Here is a 21,755-nt window from a genome sequence, read left to right on the forward strand (position 1 = left end):
TTTGTATGCTGTGACATTGTTTTAAGCCCTAAAAAAAGCTTATATATTTTAGATTGCAATTTTGTGGTCTTCCCCCATTCCCGGTTAGAGGGAGTGTCAGGGGTGACTTGTCTGTCCCAAATGAGGCAGGTGGTAGAATTCTCCCAGAAGGATCTGAGCACAGGAGGGGAAAGCTGAACAAAAGAAAGGAGGTTCAGGTTGGGGGAACCACGTGGCCCAGAAAGCAGACCTGTCCCGAGTACGAAAATAGGTCCAGTTCTTCCAGGATGAGCTCTCAAATATTTAAGATACAAGAGAGGTGATAGGCAATTTGCATTCTGGGGTGATTTGAGGGCATCGGGGTAGTGGGAAGAACTGATGTTTAGAATCTGGAAATCTAGTTTTAGTTCATGTCCTATCCGCCACTCACTTGTGGCTTTGGGCAAGTGGGTGACCTTTTTGAGTTTTTGTTTTCTCATCTCTGAAATGAGAAGACCTATTTACAGGTTTATTGTCAGGATATATTAGGGTGATATATGCAAAACTAACTGGGATGTGCCATAAACGTTCCTGGAGTGTGGCAAAGATGGGTACTGTTAAACTACCCCCAAAGAATCAACACAGCCATCCACTGCTCCTACCTCAGGCCCCCTGACCAAGCGGATTACCTGGGACACTGAAAACATTACACTTAGCCCAGTGACTAGGCTACCACATCTCTGCTTCCAAAACCAAAGATGTTACCTCTGCGTGTTAACCTAGTAGTGAGATGTGCTTCTCAATATTATTTATTAAATGTGAGGCTTATTTAGAGCATTTAGTGAATCAGATCTGGAGGGAATCTTATCTAATTTTCTCCCGTCCTCTCCCCTCCCTTCAAGCCAGGCTATATCAAATGTGAATTAACTCTGGCAGATGGCTGTTAGATTCTGTTTCTAAATTTCTTGAAGGAAATTTCACAGTTTTTCTTCTTTAAATTCTTTCAGTAATTTAACAATTCTTATGCCAAGTCCTTCCTTATAGCTGACCTAAATCCATGTTGTAATTTAATTCCTAACCCCCTACTCCTGTCTTTCCCAGAGATGGAGAACAGCTGGTCAGCAACCTTCTTATGATAATACCCTCTGTATATTTAGAGAAGAATTACTCAGTTTGACTCACGCTCTCCACCTTGTCCCAGCTCTGCCCCCACCCCCAGATTCATCAGCTGCTATTCTCTGAGTCATTCATGGCGATGCTGCCCATCTCCCTGCCTCTCTCTTGGACACTTCGCTACTTTCAGGCACGGGACAGTGTTGCCAGGGGCCACATGGACCTGGGGAGAATGCAGGCCGCTTGTTCCTGCCCTCATGCTTTGTGCATAATGTTGAACTTTATAATCAATTATCAGAATAACCCCTAACAGTGTTTTATGGGTGTGTGGCACATTTATCTCACGGAGTTTTGCAAGCATATTTATCATAGGTTGCTTTGAAAGTTAGGCCTCCCCAGTACCTTAGTTTGCTCAGCCAGTCATGTCATAAGGCTGCCATTTAGCATGCTAAAGGTAACACTGATTGACATCTTTGTTCTGTTGGGACTTAGTCCTGGGAGACACTGAGCCAGAACTCTCCTGAGTGCAGTATACATTTGGAAGCACACAACAGTCTGAAAGAGGTGAATGGGCTTCCCCAGTGCTCCAAGTTGCCATCAGGAAATAAGTGACACTGAGGGAGACTGAGCTCATGAAGTTGATCCTGTGTGGTTTCAGAGTGGATGCTGTTTTTAATTTGAATGTGTGTGCTTTTATGTCTCTGTAGGTTTATTACCCAGAGCTCTCTGTCTGGGTCAGTCAAGAACCATTTCCAAATAAGGAAATGGAGGGAAGGCTTCCTAAGGTAAGATCCCTACCTACCATTTTGTTAATTTTTTTTTCAATTTCAAGGCAATTAAAAAAAATCCGTGTCTTTTTTAATATCCATCTAGTCTACAATAATAATCCATTGACATGATACTGTTATAACTTTGGAAATAAAATATACTAATATGTGTGTATATGTATATATGTGTGTGTGTGTGTATATATACATATATATACGTATATATATATATATATATATACATATACATATATATACGTATATATATATATATACATATACATATATATACGTATATATATATATATACATATACATATATATACGTATATATATATATATATATACATATATATATATATATATATATATAAGGTTCTTATATATATCATATAAGAATCGTGGAATCAATTTATCCAATGTACATTTTACAGGTTTTCAATTTGTTCCATACTTGGGTAGATAAATTCCTGTATGGTGATTAAACTGAAAAATACCTTAAAGGTAGAAGATGATGACACTTTTGTCTGGTAATAGTGCCCAAATGTCTGATGAAATTCCCCAAGAAACAAAACAGAAGGAATGTAAAAAAGTATTATTTTTCTTTCTTCTAATTTTTAGGTCTAAAAATATTTTCTACAAACATGCTTTCATTGTTCTGACATCTTAGGTATGACAATTTTCTGCCTTAAGAAAATCTGTCAAATTTACATTTTGGATTTTAGCACCATTTCCAACAGCAACAGTTTTTAGAGTAGATACCTTTGGACTTTCCTGTTAAGGTAAATATCAATTTGACCTTAAGGAGGAGGACTGTACTTTTTACCACTGACCTGTTGATTTTGCAATTAAGAAAGAAAAAGTGCACTGAAAATAAAATTTCCATTTAAAAGTTTCATAAGTGTAATTGACAAATGGTGAGGCCTTCCCAGATCTTATTGACTTTTTAATGTTTGAGAAATTCTTACTTACACTAAATGGTTTCAGCAGTTCCCTTTTACTGACAGGCAGAACTTGAAGAGATTGTGTCAACTGGCAGTTTGCATTAAGAGAAAACCGTTCTAAATCACTTTTAGTCTTTCAGAGAACTTCTGCCGGTGCAGAGTGAAACCACTAGTAGGAAAGTGGGTGAACAAAATGATTCTGGCCATGCTCTAGCTACACTTGTGCTGTCTTATAGAGCTGGGATGGAGGTGAGCTAGTGTACTGGAGCTTTACTTACGACACACACACACCCCATCTCACCAGACTACCTCCCCACCACCACCTACCACTCAACCACCCCCCTAGCACAGCCCCTGCACCATACCGCCTCAACGCAACCCTACCACACTGCCACACTGTCACCTTACCAACAGCAGTAGTGTAACTCTCGACATCCTTTACTGAGAAGCTCAGGGCGTAATTCGTCCGAGCAGCTGAGGGTAAGACATGATAATGGAAGGGGTAAAGAGAGTATAGTGTTTTCATTATTTCTGTCCCATTCAGCCATCTGGAAGTCCTTGATACTGGTGACATCAACCAGAGTGACAAGACTAGGCAAGTTCTTCAATGAGGTCAACAATGCCTCCCTTTTTCTTAGAAGGCCCATCCAGGTCATTGGCCTTGCCTCCACTGAGGCATCCTCCAGGAGGTTGGCACAATGAATCCTGAGATTCAGGTCTTCTGTTAATCTCTTTCCTCTCTTCATATGTGAAGGGTACTTTAAGCATATTTGTCCTTCCCAAGCACTTTCTTTGTAGAAAAGCATATCTGTGCATAATAGAGAAAAATAATTTTGACTTACTTGATCCAAGCCACATTACTGAGTAATTAGGGGATTCATACACTAACAGTCCTCAGCAGAGAGGGGCCACCCAGCTTGAGGTAGATGAGCCACAGGAGCATCCAGGAGCACCGGTCTGTGGAAGTCACTGGACACATCTGTTCCTGCTTCTCCAGCCTTCTAGGTTGCTGAAGATCCTCAGTCCTTGGGAGCCATTATGTGCTGGATAATGGAGGAAGATAGGATTAGTTTTGCCTGAATTCTTACAAGGCCTAACTTCTGGAGAAATAAGACTACATTGTAGTCTTCCCCTTGCTGCAGAAGCCTACAGTTGCTTCAGTGGGTGAAGACTTTATTCTTTTTTTCAAAAAATGAGGGACAGGGATTAAGGGCTAAAATCTAGTAAATTCCAGCCTCCAAAGGGAGGATGTGCAGCACTTTTTCTCCCCAGGAGCTCCTCTCCCCCTAGGCTTGTTGGGTTGTGGTCCCTCAGGGTGCTTTGGTAGCACACCTGCCTGCATGGCTTACCGCCACTTCCTTGCAGTGTCCAGTCACTTGGGTATCTCCTATACAGCAAGTTGCCGAAGGGCAGGATGGACAGGGACTGTTTCTGCCTCTGTTTTAATCTTGGTAGCCTTAAAATCTGAGTACTCAAGCCACAGTAGGCACTCAGAACATGAAAAAATTAAAGAAGACATAAATGTTTGGGGGGGGGGGCTCAGAAGAGAAAAAAAACAGTAAAAATGGTACTTTCAAATCTGAAATAATCTCCTTCGTATTTTTTGGTCTGGAAAGACCTCTCCCCAAATTACCCAGAATCCCACCCAACTCTTCATTTGGTTTTGCTGTGTATTTTCCACGGAGGTAAAAGATCAGTAAGACAGAGACTTACGTAGAGACAAATGTTCTATATATTCACTCTATATTAACGAACAAAGTATGAACTAAAGTAAGCAACTTTAAGGCCAGTCACGTACAGAGTGCAGTTGAGTGAAATAACACTTAAGAACTTTTGATTTCCCTTCCTGGCCTGTGATAATTGGCAGCCATTGAATTCTTCATTTATTCAAAACCTAAGTCTTCCATATCTTGAAACGTGCTGATGGCTGATAGAGGAGCAAGAACACACATTTTAAAAGCACCAGGATTATAGTGGATTTTTAAAAAAATCTTGGGGTTATATGCCAAAATGTCATGATTAAATTTATTTTCACAACTGTAAAAGACTGCCCAATATAATGATTTTGGAAACTTACCTAGATCCTTAATTGTGTGTGAGTGGTAATTATATTTTAATTCCATTTTCTGATTTTGTCCTATTGCTATTTAGTTGTGCCAAAACAACTTCTAAATCACAGTCTAAGACTGGAACACTGAAGTACATACTGAGTGGATTTTCTATACATCCGGAAATGTAGTATGCTCGCAGAGTCTGAAATTTTTAAACCCAAATTTAGGCATACCAGATGTTTAACATGAAAAATCTATACAGTAAAATAAGACTTATTAAAGCTAAATTATCTATTACATTTAGTTCATCCTGGGGCTGCTGAAAACATTTATTCAATTTCAAGTTGTTTTAAAGTCCCTGACTATTGAATTCTTCTTAAAAAGAAATTCAAATGCCATAATTTACAGACCTCAGAGCAAGATTATTACTTTACTCATATCCAGTCAAAATAGCTTGTTATAAATGTCCTATTGGAGTATGTCACCTGAGCAAAAAGGGAAAAAAAAAATCTCTTAAAACCATATTGGATAATGTACCTGAGACAACTACAGCAATTAATGGTTTGGCTGACAGACAGACTGTTGTCAAATCACTGTTTTCGTATCTGATTGGGGCATACAGGGTTAGCCCTGTATTTTTCAATTACACCTTGGGCAAATGGGCTTCCTTGACCTGCCCTCTTGCTGTTTGGTTATGATGGAGAGCTTCTCCTCACAGGTGCTTGATGGAGCATCAGTCACATTGCAGTTGGATTATTCTAGACAGAAGCACAAACACCTCACTTATCAGGCTTGTGAGGACAGATTTAGAATAGCCCCAGGCCAAACTCGCTGATCTCACTCTCTCCTGGCCTGCGTTTCACACTGTCTTCCTCTTTCCCACTCCCACCTTTGGTACCGCTTGTGATTCTGATTATCAGACCCACATGGACTGGGCCAGGTGTTCAGAGAATGAACCATACATAAATTACATCTGTACAAGCTGTGATATTCTTTTAAACATTTTTTTATTATATGTTGTCAAACAGGCAATTACCCACCTCCACAGCCATTGAATGCTTTAAGCAAAATGTATTAACGCTCATGAGCACCTCTTACCCAACCTCATGTTGGGCCCTGTCTGATACTAGAAACTGTCCTCAGAAACCTGACTCTGGGGAATGCTGCCTCCCACATGGCTGGGCACAGCCATCAGAGAAGCACTTGATTCTACTGAAGCCAAGGCAGCTAGTGTTTAATTACTTCATGCCCCCACAGACCTAATATTTACATTCAGGTGAACTGTGTTTAATATGTAAACTCTGCAAAACATGGGGAGTTCAAGGATAAAAGGCGGGAGGGAGAGGCAAAAAATTTCAAATGGTTTCACAAGCATGACTAAGTGCCTTTTGTGTGTGTGTGTGTCCATCTGTTTGTGTGTGGGTCCACCTGCTTTTCAGGGAAGCCTTCCTGTCCCCAAGGAGGTGAACCGCAAGAAGGATGACAAGATTGAGGCTGCCTCCCTGACTCCACTTGGCAGCAGTGAACTCCACTCCCCAGGCATCAGTTACCTCCACTCTTTTTAATCGTTAACACCTCCATTTGTATTACATATGGTGTATGGGTATTGATGAGGTCATGGTATCATATATGGGATTTTTTTCTGTGTAAATCATCAAGTATAAGAAGAAACTATGGGACTCTGAGCCTTGCTTTAGAGAATTTACAGTGGACAAATAGGTATCATCAAACCAGTTTTTAATCATTCTGACTCAAGTGAAAACGCTCAGAATTTCACACTGTGAATCCACGTTTACAACCCTTACAGGTGGGCCTTCAGGCCTGGTTCTCGATGACGATGTCTTCCACAACTCAGACTCCCTCTGCTGTCACACAACCGGTCCACTCCTGCCTTTTCACTCACACAGCTCCCTACTGCTTCTTGCAGAGGCTGAGAGTCCCCATTTTTTTTTTCATTTAGATGTAACAAGCCTAGTAGTTTATGTTCATCAATTGTCTGTATATCTCTATATTTTATCCATGTACTCTTTTGATGTATAGAAGTAGTTTGAAACTCATTGTTTCCTTGTGGTAAGTGACCGAGATGCTGCCACAGGACCTGAGACACTGATGAATGGTGCTATTTTGGACTTTCAACATGCTCCTTGGCGAGGTAGCTCTGACGGAGTTATATTTTATTTCCATGTTCTAAGAAGGTGTTGGTACTCTGTTTCCCTGAATGTTGTTCTCTAGACCGGATTGACTTGTTTTCCTCGTGTCTTCAGTGTGGCTTTCTTCTTCAGCGTGGTAGGTTGGCGAATGCTACCAGAGAGAGTAAGAGACTCACGTCTCATTGGCTGGCGCTCATGGACATGCAGTCAGTGGAGCGGGAGCAATCACAAAACTGTAACTTACTTACCAAATCTCTTCTTTCCGGTAGCCTCGCCTGCCTAGCTTAGAGAAAGACAAGCAATAATTTGACAGGCATTTTTAGGTGTCTCTTTTGGTTCTTTTTGTTTGAAAGGATATGGGGGGGGGGGGAGGTGGGGAAGGGCAAACTTTTAAAATACATGCCCTCCAGAAAAAAATCCAAAACACTGGCATCTGAGTAGGTATATGCAAATTACACCGTTCCCAAAAGTCAAGTTGGAAAACCTATCTCTAAAAAAAATTTTTTTTAAAAGGCAGAGCACTCTTTTCCGGCAGTTTTGAGAAGCAAGGTGTAGATTTTACATTTTTGTCCTTGCTCCCAATGAAATGGATAAACAAAAATAAAATCAGACAATACCATCTTCTCATGGATTGTTGTTGTGTTAGCCAGTCTGAAAGCCCACCTTAATTTTTATATAACCGTCTTGTAGCTCTTCCTTTGACAAGGCAGGCTCTGTCCCGCCCTGTCATGCTTCTGACTGTTAACACAGATGATGCATGTAACTTCTTCTTTCTCTTCTTGCTCCCCCACTGGCCTGAGTTTCTTGTGCATTTTCCTCCTCCCTCCTTTGTTAGAATAGGTATATCAGCTGTGTAAATAGAGCAAGAAAACAGTATTCTGCATCTGTGGCATTTATGTAGAGTTGCAGTTGTGCGCTGCTGAAAATGCAGGCTTTTGTAACAATGTGATCTTTACTGATGCACTCACAAGTACCCAGTGTATTTTAGCTATTTTAGTAGTCTTTGTTCAATAAATATGCAAGCTGTAAGGTAACTGGCTTGGCTCATCATTGGAGAGGCCTACTTTTGAATGCTTTCCCTGGTTCATGTTAATTCATGTGTTCTCAGAGCCCCAAAAGTAGACCGAAGGGCAAATCTGGAAAGAGATAGAATCTGCTCTGCCTTTCATGTGCGTTCCCTTCTGAAGGTTTTACGAGATGAGGGGTGAGGCAGTGGCTTGTCGGGATGGTTTTGGAGAGCTGTCTCTGGATACAAAGAAGAATTAAACCAAGACCCTTTTTATTTCTACACTTTTTCTTTCCCCTTTCAGGGTACTCCCACACACCTCAAAACTTACTCTTTCTTACTCCTTGCCATTAAGACCTACCTTATGGCATTCTTTATCCCAAAGATACCAGCCCTCACGTCTTCATGGCATATTTGCACTTAATACACAGATAAAAGGCTTATGCTTGGAAGAAGATACATATTTGAGACACGATTTTAAGTCACTAATTCATAGGGGTCCAGCTACCTGGAATCTAGCACATGGTAAAAGGGCATCACCACAACTCCTGGAGGTCTCCTGTGACCCTGAAACCCAGAAATTCAGGGGGTTCATCCTCTCCCTGTATGAGAAACACAGCTGCTCTCTTCTCCTTCCAATGACAGTGAAACTTCATTGCCTTACCACAAGGTGCGAAAGTGGCTGGCTGGGTTCAGACACTTGAGTTTCACCTGAACAGAGGCTAAGGAACAGGCCTCTGAGATAAAGGCCAGAGAAGGGGGGGCAGAAGGTGACCTTGCCCCAAACTGGGTGGTCAGTTTCTGGAGAGGCAATCCGATGCTCTCTGAGAAATCTCAAGTCTTGACGTGTGTGTGTCAGGAAGGACTTTTACACTGGGGAGTTACTTTTGAAATTAATGCACATCTCAGATTTTGGTGAAGTGTCCTATTTACCCTCAACTTTTATTAAGATAAAGGAGCCTTAGGGCAGAACTAAATCCCAGCTGCCTTCCATGTACTCAGAATTTGCCCAATCTGAAAGAAAAGTCTTAAAACAGAGCTACCACTACCTTTTTTGGTAATTCCGTCCAGAGGTTCCTATTTCTGAACATAAGAGAAGTCCTCCTTAAACTTAATTACCTTCCACCTTATAAACAACTGCCATTTTCCTTGCCCAACAGCTTCCCATCACCTGTATGTTATCACAGCTGGGAGGGGATCCATCTCGTCTCCCTGCCCTTGCTAAAGGGGAAACAGAAGTGATGAGGCCAGGCCATGGAGGGGGTACGGCCCAGGCTGCTTTATGCCCATCTCTATTAGTTATCTATTGCCACGTAACACATGACATCCACACCCTGCATCCTGGAACAACAAACTTTTCTCACCTCACAGATTCTAGTCTAGTCAGGAACAATTTAGCCAGTGCTTCCGGCTCAGGATCTCATGAGCTTGCTGTCAAGATGTTACCAAGCTGCAGTCGTCTGAAGGCTTGACTAGGGCTGGAGAATCCTCTGTTGGCAGGAGAATTCTGTTCCTCCACTCACGGGCCTCCACACAAGGCTACTTAAGTGTCCTCATGACCTCTGGCTTCCTCTAGAGCAAGTAATTCGAGAGCTGGGAGCGAGCCACAATGCCTGTGACCTATTCTCAGAAGTCACTATCATCTATCATATTCTATTCATTAGAAGCAAGTCACTAAATATAGCCCACAATCACAGGGAGGAAATTATGCTCTACCTCCTAAGGAGAAAAATATTGAAGAGTTTATGGCCATTTTTTAAAAGCAGCATACCATCTGAAGTTAAAGCACTCAGGGTAATTGTAAGCCAGGGGCTGCAAGTGAGAAGGTTGAAATAGAATCATAGCTACTTTCACTGAAGAGGTTTTTACAGTCTTTAGAAATCCAGAGAGAAGTTTCAACTTTCCAGATTGAAGGTGTCTAAGGATAGCATCCAAGAACTGTAATATTGGGGTTGCGTAGCCTCCATTTATTAAGACTAGTATTGTCACCCCTGAAGGGAAGATTTGGAGAATGTATTGGAAACTGTAAAAACAGGAAAGCTAGAATAAATGACATCTAAAGTTCTATTCAACTCGGTGGACTTCAGTTTGCTGATGACAACTCCCTCAGCCTCCATGAAGCTTGAAAGATTCCCTTCACTTGAAACCTTCGGGACCCAGCTATGACTTGCTAAGCTAAGGGTTAATAACTGCTGAGGCAGAGGTAAAAAACTAGTGTGCTAGCTGGAGTCCATGCGGGAAACACAAACTCTGATTAGGAACCACTCTGTTCTCTCTTTGGAGGCAAACAACCATGTCACCTTTGGGCAGAGATAGCTAACCAACAGCCATGGATCAGATAGGACCTGTAGACTTGTTTTGCCTGCTGGGTGTTTTATAAAAACGTTAAATTGCCAGCATTTACAAATTGGAAGATTTTATGTGAAAATGCAGGTTTTGTCTTCCCTTGAAAACTGGAAGATCTGGCAACAGAGGGGTTGGAGGGCCACCTCTGGCCCTCTTGGCCACTACCCCTCCAAGATCCAGTGCTCATAACCTCTTCTTTTCTTATACTACGTGCCTGCCACCGTTGGCTTGTGGGTTTGCAACACAAATCCCTGGTTTCAGGGAACGGTGATGTGCTTATTCACCAACAAAGGGCCAGGGAACCTTCTGAGACCTTTTAGTTTGGTAGCTGGGGAACATGCAGTTCTATATGAACACCAGACTGGGAACAGGCTTCCCTTTACTGTTCCCAGAACAGGGGCTGCTGCCATCCCAACTGCACTCCCAGGTCCTCTTTTAAACTTCTGATGACCCTGCCTCAGTGACTGAGAAGACCATGGTAAAAAAAAAAAAAAAAAAATCTTGGACTGGGTCAGGTTAGGCTACACAGGGGTCTGATAAGTTCATGATTTTTAAACTAGGGTATGTGTGCTTCAGGGCATGTGAAGTGTTTCCAAGGAGTATATGCTCATGGATAGTTCTAAGGGAATTAATTTCCAAATCCCCTAAACCTATCAGACTTTTTACTAAAATTGATCTACTGAGAATCAGTCTGTATTCATATTAGCCCTTTCCCCACATTCTAAAAATGAAGATATAAGTTTCACCTATTCCAAATCTTAATATGACACATTGCCCTTAATATGACCACAAATCTCCAGATGTGGCAAAGAGAAAATTTCCTTTAATGGAACCTTTGTGGTCCTTTAAAGGTTCCTTTAATCACAAATCCATAGAACTTTTGGCTTCCCCTTCTTAAACACATGTTAAAAGTGATACATTAGAAAAACAGAAATAAGGTGTTTGGATGCTTATATGGTTTTTTAGAATTCAGACACATATGGTAAAGTGGAGTGATAGAAATAGTAACAATTTTTATATCATACCATTTCCTCTTCCACATCCTTACTCTCTTGTCAAAGAACCCCTTGCTTTTGAGGGAGAGCCCTGAGAGAACGAAGCATGGAGAAAATCAGTCAGAGACCTGGAATACCGAAAATGGCCTCTTCACGTACTCATAAACAATTATTTTCCACAGTTCTCCTTACTCATCCCTAGGATATATCTTAACTGGGAAGAAAAGCAACTTAGGGCAGCTAAAGCAACATAGGTTTGCAATGCTGACTATTTTCAATGTAACTAGAGAGGCTGTAGGGAATACCATTGGTTTTTACAAGATAAAGTGGATAAAACCAAGGATAAACTTTCCTGTGCGTTTTCAGGTTTGATGCGTGTTAGTTAATACAGTTGTCAAAACCTGTTGCATCAAACCATAACATAAAGTACTCATTTCAGTTATAGTCCATTCTCATCAGATTCTATCTTATTAAATGTTTAATATTTTTTTCATAATAAAAAAATTATGTGCTGCCAGACTGATTAGTAGCCTAGGACCTTTCTACATCATTGTGGTAGTTCTGATTTTTATACTAGTTCTTCTCCAAAGCCAGTCAGCAGTGTTTAATATACGGTTTTACCAGAGATCTACCATGCCTTTTATCACTGTTCTTACTTTCTATGAAAAAGAGTCTTTTGATTGTCTTATTTTAATAACTTAAACATGGAATAATTATATTAGATCTTTATAATTTTAATATTTGTCTTCAGTGATCAGTTTCACAAGATATACTTTTAATCTTCACTGATTTGTATAATAATCTTCAAAATAGCCATGTGAATTGAAAAGCAAAGTCAAAGTTTTTTCTGACAGAAAGCACATCTGAGTTGGCTACTTGGTTTGGCAACAAAGCCTCGTTCTGCCAATAAGGTTTGTGACAGACATTTTCTGTGAAGGAGCTGAATTTGCAGCCCTCGAGTAATAGTAACATGCTTAAAGCAAAAAATAGGTCGAAGCATTTTATCAAAAGGTATTATTTTGGCAAAAGTGTAATGAAATGAATAATGTACCTGTTTTTCCTATCTTTTCTGAAGACACAGAATTTTAAAAGGTGAGTCTAAGTGAAAATGTTAACAGCATAAAAACAGTGATAAGTCTTAGCAGAGCTCTTTTGGTGTACTTCCCATAACTTAAGAAAGTGAATTATGCTAATGACAAGAACAAAGCTCTTTGCAAGTCACGTGCTTTCCAATTCACCGCTTGTAAGAAAAACGAAGAAGAACCTAATCAAGTTGTCAGGTGACAGACAGAAGATTAAAAATATGTTTTGCAGTAGATGAATTTTGGCATCTAACACAGAAATTAAAATTATTGAATTGCATTGCTATAATATACTTTAAATTCCTGCAGTTTACATCTATAAACACAAAAAATTGAAACAGAATTGAAGTTGACCCATCTCCTTCTAGCAATAAATACTATTCCTCTACAGATACATGAACTAACTGAAGAAAGTTCATCTCATCAAGTGATGCATTTGCAATAGATCAAGCGATGCATTTGCTTTTTTTGTATTTATTAATTAGTATAATGTATTCATGTTGTTTTAATCAGTAGTGTATTGCTAATCGTGATAATTCAATCACACAGATTTTTTTTTTTAATGTCTATTTTTGAAAGAGAGAGACAGAGCATGATCAGGGGAGGGGCAGAGAGAGACACACAGAATTTGAAGCTAGATCCAGGCTCTGAGCTGTCAGCACAGAGCCCTATGTGGGGCTTGAACTCACGAACCGTAAGATCATGACCGGAGCCAAAGTCAGACACTTAACTGACTGAGCCACCCAGGTACCCCAGTCACACAGATTTTTTTTTAATGCTTAGAGTTTTATGGTCACAGAACATAAAAGTTAAAATTTTTAATTTAGATACATTTTTATTAAAGATAAATGTGTAATTAATAAAATCTTTTAAACAAAAATTAAAGTAAAATTTTGGAGGACAAATGGAATGAAAATTTGAGTTCAAGGAGAAAAGAAAGTCAAATTTCTGCAAGTTAAATAAGTTTGTTTTTAAAAATAGAATGAGAGATTATCAATTGCCTTGTTTAGATTTGATTATATACACTTACCAAAAAAAATACAACTTTTATTTTAAAATGTTAACATTTATAATATGCTCCCAATTATACCCTTTGAAAATAAACTTGTGAAGAAAAACTTTATTAACTTAAAATTGCATGATGATACAGACTTTACTAAGATTCTCTTAGTATAAGAACCAAAACGTTTGAAAACCTCTGAGCTAGAAAACTACCTATTCACTGTTATTTTGAGGAACTCACTCTTGGCCAGAAATTCTTCCCACCCCACCACAATGCCTGAATTCCCCCATTGTTCTGATGGAAGCCTTTAAAGTAGCTGGCCATGAACTTAAGGCACTGCAGAGGGTAAAACCCTGATAAGACATAGCACCAAAAATTTTTGATGGGGAAGCAAAAGATTCAGATCGCCTATCGATGGATGGTCTACTGAGGCACTAACCAACCACATGGGGGAGAGCCTAGACATCAACCTTCCTGAGCTGCAAATTCCATGAGTCTGTAGAGATTGGCAATTCTTCTTAGAGCCTTTAATTCCGTCACAAGGTCAAATCTCTTTAGTGGTAAAATCCTTTTCCCCCAGATTCTTCCAAACATGTCATTCTATCTCTATCCAGGATATCCAAAAGAGCTGGGTTAACGGTCACAGGAGGAGGGGGTGGGATGGTAAGAGAAGTGGGCTTGTAGAGCAGACTCCCAGCCTTTTAGTCCCGGAGACCCCAGCACTCCTGGGGGAAAGCCCAAAGAGCAGCAAGCAGCTCTGGAATCAGGGCAGAAAAAGGGGGTCACCGTTTATTTTATTGCGTGTGTCCATTAGGCTCACCCCTGAGCATAGCTACTGGAAGCAGTACGAAATTAATCTCTTCCCTCACACAATGCACAGTCCCATTAATGCACAGCTTAGCTATGTCACCGAGAGACCCATGTGGCTACGTGAAAGCCTCATGGAATAGAGAATTTTAAGAATGCATTAATTTGCTGATTCCTTCAAGTTGGGCAGCTTTAATTATTAGTTGGAACCTTTCTGAGCCCAACGCCTTCCATTACTTTCCACCCACCCTTTGGTCCTAGCTGGGCTCTCAGAGCTGCACAGACTAAGCGGGCTCCTCCTTCAGCACAGCAGCCTCTCACGTCCTGCTCCCCTTGCCTGTTTCTCCTCCAGGCCAAACTGCCTCAGTTCCTTCAGCCAGCATCCCTGTGATCCATTTTCTGGATCTCTCACCACCCTTAATGCCCTCTGGCCAAGAACGCTTGTTCATAGCTGACCCAGCTTCTTTTCAGAAATGATAGGGTCCGTGGCAGAGACTTCCCCTATGACACAGCTAAGCTGAGAAAGTGGGAGTCCTGGTTTCTGCCTAACAGCTGTAGGGGGCCACCCAGTCCTGCACAGAGTTTCCACTATGCTCCTCACCACAGTGCTGTTCCCATCGCCCCTGAGAAGGAGGGAGTCAGCCCCTTCTTTTTCAGAGGCCCTAGACCACCTCCTGCTCTTTGCTTGAGCTGTTTGTGCCTAAGGGGCTGGCTTTCTGGGAGAGGGTAGCAAGCCAGAGTGCCTCCTCAGGCCCCTGCAGGGGCGATCTCCCTGCTGGCTCACGCCTTAAAATGCCAACACTAGTTTCTGAAAAGCAGATGTTCCCTACAGAACTGAGGGGCACTGCTTTCTAGGAGAGAGGGGTGACTAGAACTCTTTAATTTGTCATTAACAGCTAGGATCTGCTTTGTCAGATGTGATAATGAGGGAGTATTTGATGGGAGTTCTCCTGAAGGAGGATGATTAGCTCAGAGGGTCATGTGAAAATTGCGGTGGCAGGCCCTAGAAAAGGGTATGAAAGAGTCCTTGCTCATTGTGTGCGTAGGACGCCTGAGGGGCTATCATTTATATCACTAAACATATGGACCCTCTGCAGCACTGTGTGGTCAAGATCAGTAGTTCAGCTGAGGGATAATTCACTGCCCAGAAAGAAATGTTTTATCTAAGATGGCAGAGCCTTTTCCTGAAATCGTTAAATTTCCTACACACTCATACATTGTTGGGGGAACGTCAAGTGGGGCAGCAGCTTTGGAAAACAGTTTGGCAGTTTCTTTAAAAAGTTAAAACATGGATTTAGCATATGACTCAGCAATTCCACTCCTAGAAATATGCCCAAAGAATTGAAAATAGGTGCGCATAAAAACTTGAATATAAACATACATAGCAGCACTATTCATATTAGCCCCAAAGTGGAAGCAACTTAAATGTCCCTCAACTGATAAATAGCTAAAAAAAAATGTGGTTTATCCACACAGTGTAATATTATGCAGCCATAAAAAGGAATGAAGCACTGATACATGCTACAATAAGGTTGAACCTTGAAAACATTACGTCCAGTAGGGGTGCCTGGGTGGCTCAGTCCGGTAAGCATCCAACTTCGGCTCAGGTCATGACCTCCTGGTTCACAAGTTCAAGCCTCATGTCGGTCCGGTCCCGTGCTGACAGCCCAGACCCTGGGGCCTGCTTTGGATTCTGTGTCTCCCTCTCTCTCTGCCCCTCCCCCACTCACACTCTGTCTCTCTCTCTCTCTCTCTCAAAAATAAACAAATATTTAAAAAATGCTAAAAAAATAAAACAATATGTCAAGTAAAAGAAGCCAGTCACAAAAGGCCACATATTGTATGATTCTGTTTGTTATTAAATGTCCGGAGTGGACAAATCTATAGAAATAGAAAGTAGATTAGAAGTTGTCAGGAACCAAGGAAGGAGAGAATGGAGATTGATTGCTAACAGATATGGGCTTTCTTTTTAGGGTGATTAACATAAAATATGATGGTTACACAATCTTTTGAACACACTAAAAACTACTGAATTATACACCTTAAAGAGATGAGTTTCATTCATTAATTATATCTCAAGTTTAAAAAAATTTAATGGTAAAAAAACAATCCAATTAGAAAATGGCACAAGGCACAAAGAGACATTTCAATGTGGAAAACATAGAGACAGCAAATAAGACACAAAGGTACTCGACATCATTAGCCATTAGGGAAATGCACATGAAAACCACAGTGAGACTTCACTAGACACTATCAGAATATAAACTAAAAAATAGTCACACGACGGCTAACGAAGATGAGGAAGAACTGGCTCACTCATACTTCATTGGCAGGAACGCAAAAATGTACATTCCTCCGAAAAACAGTTTGGCAGTTTCTTAAAAAACTAAACACGCAACTGACATAGGACCTAGCAATTGCATTCCTGGGTATTTACCCCAGAGAAACAAAAAGTTATGTTCATGTGAAAGCCTACGTGTGAATGTTTACAGCAGCTTGACTTATAACAGCCCCAAACTACAAACACCCCAGATGTCTTTCGATGGCTTAGCTAACCAGACTGTGTATATCCCTATCATGGAATACTACTCAGCAATAAAAAGACATGCATTATCGATGCATGCAACAACCCAGATGAATCTCCAGAGAACTCTGCTCAGTGCAAAAATGCCAAACATATACAAACAGGACAGATTAGTGGTTGCTCGGGGCTGAAGAGGGGGTGTGGGCAGGAAGGAGGGTATGAAAACTCCACATGAATGATCCTTGCGGTGACAGAGATATTCTGCATCTTGACTGTATCAATGCCAATATCCTGACTGTGATATTGTGCTAGAGTTTTACAAGATATCACTGGAAAAACTGGGTAAAGTAAGTGTAAATGGGAACTCTCTATTTTATTTCTGACAACTGCGTGTGAATCTACCATGATTTCAGAATTGAATGTCTGCAAAACAGTTGTGACAAACCTTACCTATTACCTACATTGGACATTAATATTGTTTCCTATTTTTCACACTCTAAATAATGCTGTGACGAACCTTTATGCTCCAAAAGCTCTGTATGTATCTGTCGTGTTTCCTTTTATATTTTGCAAAGTGCTTTCCCAAGAGTCTGTACCAAATCACCCTTGATCAATAGGGTAGTCTGTCTGCCCTAGGACACCCCCATCAGGCTTGCAGTGCATACCTAGTTTGCAATCTCCTCTGATTTCATAGGTGAGAAGTAGTACCTCATTGCCTCTATTTTCTATTTTACAATAGTGTGGGTGAACATTTTTTAAATTATTTAAATCCCAGTTAACATATAGTGTAATAATGATTTCAGGAGAATTTAGTGATTCATCACTTACATATAACACCACCCAGTGCTTGTCCCAACAAGTGTCTAGTGAGGGTGAACATTTTTAATGTTTATAAATTATTTATATCATTTTATGATTAGTCTATTCATCAAGGACCAAGGGATGCCTCTGACTCTTCATGCATGAAGCAATGGGCACAGGAAACATTATGAACTGGTTAAAAATTGATTCTAATTTTTTAAAAGTTACAGTAAAAGTGACAGACAGCTTTGCGTGTTAGGGGAATCCTGAGGTGAAATACAACCAAGGAATGGACAGGATGAGCAGGCACAGCTAGAGGTCAGAGGTAAGGCCCAGACAAGGCAGAATTTAAGTCTGGGTGAAGTCAGCAAACAATTTCTGTACAGAAAGCAATAGTACAGGGATGGGGGTGGAGGTGGACGTGGAGGGGCTCAAGAATAAAGAGCTGCATGTAGCCTTTCCTGGTGGAAAAAAGGAGCCAGGGGGGCTGATAAATACACAAAAATTATGTAAGAATCAAATGGCATAAAAAAACAAATGACAGAAAGCTAGAGCTAGAGAGATAGCCCAGGGTGCAATTTTAATTCCAGAACCAAGGTCCTATTGTTTCAACAGAGACCTATCTTTTAGAACAAATATGGGGCTAGGGTTGTTTGAAGATGTTTATGACTATGGACGTAAATCAAAAATGGGAAATGTCCGACTGGTGAAATGTGTATGAGCCTGAAGAAATGTGAAAGCAGAAAATGATTTATGCTACTTGTAACGAATACAGATGCTGTGAAGGGCTCCTGACTGGTTTTCAGGACAAGGGAACAGAGTTAGAAATGAAGAAAAAGTGGTCGCTACAGACCAGCCTTCTCAATCTGTAAAAGACAAGAGAACCCTCCTGTGACTACACATGGATAATCACATCTGAACCATACCTACGAGGAAAGAAAATGGGCCAATATTATAGGATCTGTGTATTGCAGAGAAGTGAAGAGAACTCCCTACATCCAGTCTTCGACCGTGAGCAGGAAATGCTCCCAAAGCCTTAGATAAATAAATCTCTGATAAGACCTTAGATAGTTTCTTCTTGGATACTGCCCTTGATGGGAATTTATTTCTGCAAAAGATAGCTTAATCTATTTTTATAATACTTATAATTGCCAGAAAACTTTTTTTGAGTTGACTCACTATTTTCCTATTTCTGATTCTTACTGATAAATTCTAGTTCTCCCCCTGGAACCACACAAAACAATGACAACAATAGTTTATATTTAATGAATGTTGTCTATTGGCTACTGTGTACAGTATATGCGTTATTTCCTTTAATTCCAATAGCATGTTTTTTTTTATTACCCTTGCCTTACAGATAAATAAATGGAAGCAAAAGTGAATATGTAACATACCAAAGTTAGTATATGGAGACAGCCAATATTTGAACCCAGGCATGTCTGTGTCTCTAGCTTTTTTCTCTTCAGTGTTTTGTTAGGTTCTGCTAAGCTGCTTTGAAACTCTAAGGCTTTGCCCTTGTGACAGTCCTGTAAGTCTTGGGAGCCAGCTCTTCCTTCAGAGGTACAGATTTCTGCCACTAAAATATCGTCCTATCTAGAGATTTCTCCACGAAAAGTATGGTCAGATTACATGAAAGACAGAGAGCTGGCATTTCAGATTGTATGAACTGTTGGCAGTGACTTTGTCAGGAGGTAACTAATCTCACCCACTTCTAAATATTACCTACCAAAATTATCTATCATTATTCACAAAGCAAATAAATAAACAAACATACTAAGAAAAACCTCAGATTCAGTGAATGATCGAACTGGTATAGGACAGTTAGCAATTCAGTAACAATAAGGAATGTTTTCTCCCTCCTCATCCTGGGAATTCTGGAAGATCTCCTTAAGCTTATTGTCGAGCTGCAGAAACACTGAAAAGGGTCAGATGTAGACAGTAGTAGAATTGTGACATCCTAATGTCACTAAGAAACATTTTTATGTGACTACTGTCACATTGTGGAGGAGAGAGAAAATGTAAAGCAGTTGATTTCAGGAAATTTAACAAGGGGTACCACCTCCTTCTTGGCTTTCCATTTCCTCTGGAAAAAAAAGATGCCTTGGTCTCTAACCAACTGCCCATTACTGACCTCTCTCATTTGCAGGATTCACGTAGCATCTGTTGCTGTATTTTTCAGAAATAGGTTTCTTTCCCTTTTTCCAACAATAGAAGCAAACCGTAACTGTAAAATCATGTTCAAATATTCAGAGAAGGTGAAAACGTTCCAAAATCACAGACCCAAGAGATAACGTCTTTATCTTCCAGATATTTCTATTATATATATATTATTGTATGTATATTATGATTTTGTTTTCAAAAGCCAAACAGTTATAGATGTACTGTATGCAACTTGTTTTTTTTAATTTAACAACATGTTGTGAACATTTTCCATGCTAGTTTATGAACCTCCCTCTTGTCTGAATGTCTGCTTACTACCCCCTTTTTGTTACTATACCATAATTTAATAACTAGTACCATACTGATAGACTTTTACATTGTTTCCAATTATCCATTGCTATAGATACTTCTACAATGAACATAATTGTGTAAATAATCTTTGTGCCCATGTGTGGGCATCACCGTGGGAGAGAAAGGTTGGAATGTTCCTTGAAATGAAATCATAAGGAAAAAGGATATGCACAATTAAAATGTTCAAATCTGTTGCCAAACCATTCCCTAGAAAAACTGCAATAATTTATATAGCTACCAACAGAAAATATGAGAATTCAGGTGTATTTTAGTAGGTTTTCTCTGTGTAGATACATCATGCTAAGCCACTCTATGTGCTGAGATGCTACATTACACCTCATGGGTACATCACACCATGTGGAGCTGTAAGCCTGGAATTCACAGGGCCCAGAGTTCACAGGGCCTCATGTACAGCCCAACTGTTCTGAAACACGAGTCAGTCAGCTGCAAAGAAGGCAAATATCTCTATGGCCTGGCTTTCAAGCCAAAGAAGCACTTCTCAGTAGTAGAGCTTTACTGGCTGAGCTTGGGGCTCTGATTCAGAATATAAAGACAAGACATAGTCTTTGTTCTCAAAGAGTTTATCCTAACCTAAATAGGATTACTTTACATGGTAAAAGGGACCTTGAAGATGTGATTAATTTAGGGATATTGTGGTGGGAGGTTTCTTGGAATATCCAGGTGGTCCCAATGTCATCACAAGGGTACTCAGAAGAGGGAAGCAGGAAGTTCAGACAGGGAATGCAGTGTCATTCCAGAAGCAGAGAGGTATTTCAAGATGCTACCCTGCTGCCTTTGAAGATGGAAAAGGGGGCCACAAGGCAAGGGATGCCACGAGTTTCTAGAAGATGAAAAAGGCAAAGAAATGGATTCTCCTCTAGAGCCTCTGGAAAACACACAGACCTGATACTTTGATTGTGAAAGCCATTTCAGACTCTTGACTTCCAGAATTATGAATTTGTGTTGTTCTAAGCCACTAAGTTTGTGGTAATTTGTTACAGCAGCCTTAGAATACAAAATATTAGAGAACGTTTAATGGAGGTTAGTATTTCAGCTCAACTTTGATATGCACATAAGATTCTAGTAGGCAAAAATGAGAAATAGAATTCCAAGCAAGAGAACAGTGTGGGCAAAGGTGCAGAGGTAAGAAGGGCGAGGCAAGGTGTGTTCAGTAGGCATGAAAAAGCATGAGAGCCTTTAAGAAAGTAGAAACCTGGGTGATGTGCATACAAAAGACAATACCAGACCTTATATACTCTGGGTTCAGGGAGTGCTTTACACGATGTCAGAGAGGATGTGGAAAGGATCCCTCTTGAGCAAAACCTGGGAAAAAGGATTTGGGTCTTTGAGGTTCAGCTAGAATTCAGTGAAGAATAGCATAGGATGGGCACTTTGGTCAAGGGGAAAAGGATAGTGGGGGGGAGGTGGGGGGAGGGCAAGAATACAGCAATGACAGGGACAAACAGGGTGAGGAGCGAGTGAGCAGAAAGGAAGTAGGGAGGTTTAGGGCAGGCTAAGGGCTGCCTCTAGTACTGAGGCAAGGGATTTGAACTTCTGTAGGGAAACACTGAAGGAATTTGACGAGACCAGTAATATGGTTTGATTTTTATATTCTTTTGTTCTCTGGAGAATGAGGGTGCAAAGTCACCAGTGCTGGCTGGTGAGGAAATGGACGATTCTTGAGTGGAGAGGAGATT

At 40.5% G+C, this 21,755-nt stretch overlaps 1 protein-coding gene and 1 long non-coding RNA gene across 7 annotated transcripts in view; one reads left to right on the forward strand and one right to left on the reverse strand.

Annotated features, from left to right (window-relative positions):
• Nucleotides 1–8,017, forward strand: part of NREP (neuronal regeneration related protein) — a 28,264-nt gene extending 20,247 nt beyond the window's left edge. The window contains exons 3-4 of the mRNA XM_058725099.1: nucleotides 1,779–1,856; nucleotides 6,273–8,017. Coding sequence (XP_058581082.1) covers nucleotides 1,779–1,856; nucleotides 6,273–6,398 — 204 coding nt within the window. The 3' untranslated portion in view covers nucleotides 6,399–8,017. The remainder of the gene's footprint in view (nucleotides 1–1,778; nucleotides 1,857–6,272) is intronic.
• Nucleotides 1–21,755, reverse strand: part of LOC131509411 (uncharacterized) — a 56,429-nt gene that overhangs the window by 6,850 nt on the left and 27,824 nt on the right. For 3 of the 6 annotated variants that reach the window (XR_009260481.1, XR_009260490.1, XR_009260487.1), the window contains exon 1: nucleotides 3,191–4,071. This is a non-coding gene — a long non-coding RNA (uncharacterized LOC131509411). Of the gene's footprint in view, nucleotides 1–3,190; nucleotides 4,072–9,353; nucleotides 9,562–11,360; nucleotides 11,422–21,755 lie in introns of those variants that run through there. The other 3 variants (XR_009260484.1, XR_009260492.1, XR_009260488.1) reach the window with 3 other exon arrangements.

Source organism: Neofelis nebulosa, chromosome 1 (assembly GCF_028018385.1).
Source record: "Neofelis nebulosa isolate mNeoNeb1 chromosome 1, mNeoNeb1.pri, whole genome shotgun sequence".
Classification (NCBI taxonomy): domain Eukaryota; kingdom Metazoa; phylum Chordata; class Mammalia; order Carnivora; family Felidae; genus Neofelis; species Neofelis nebulosa.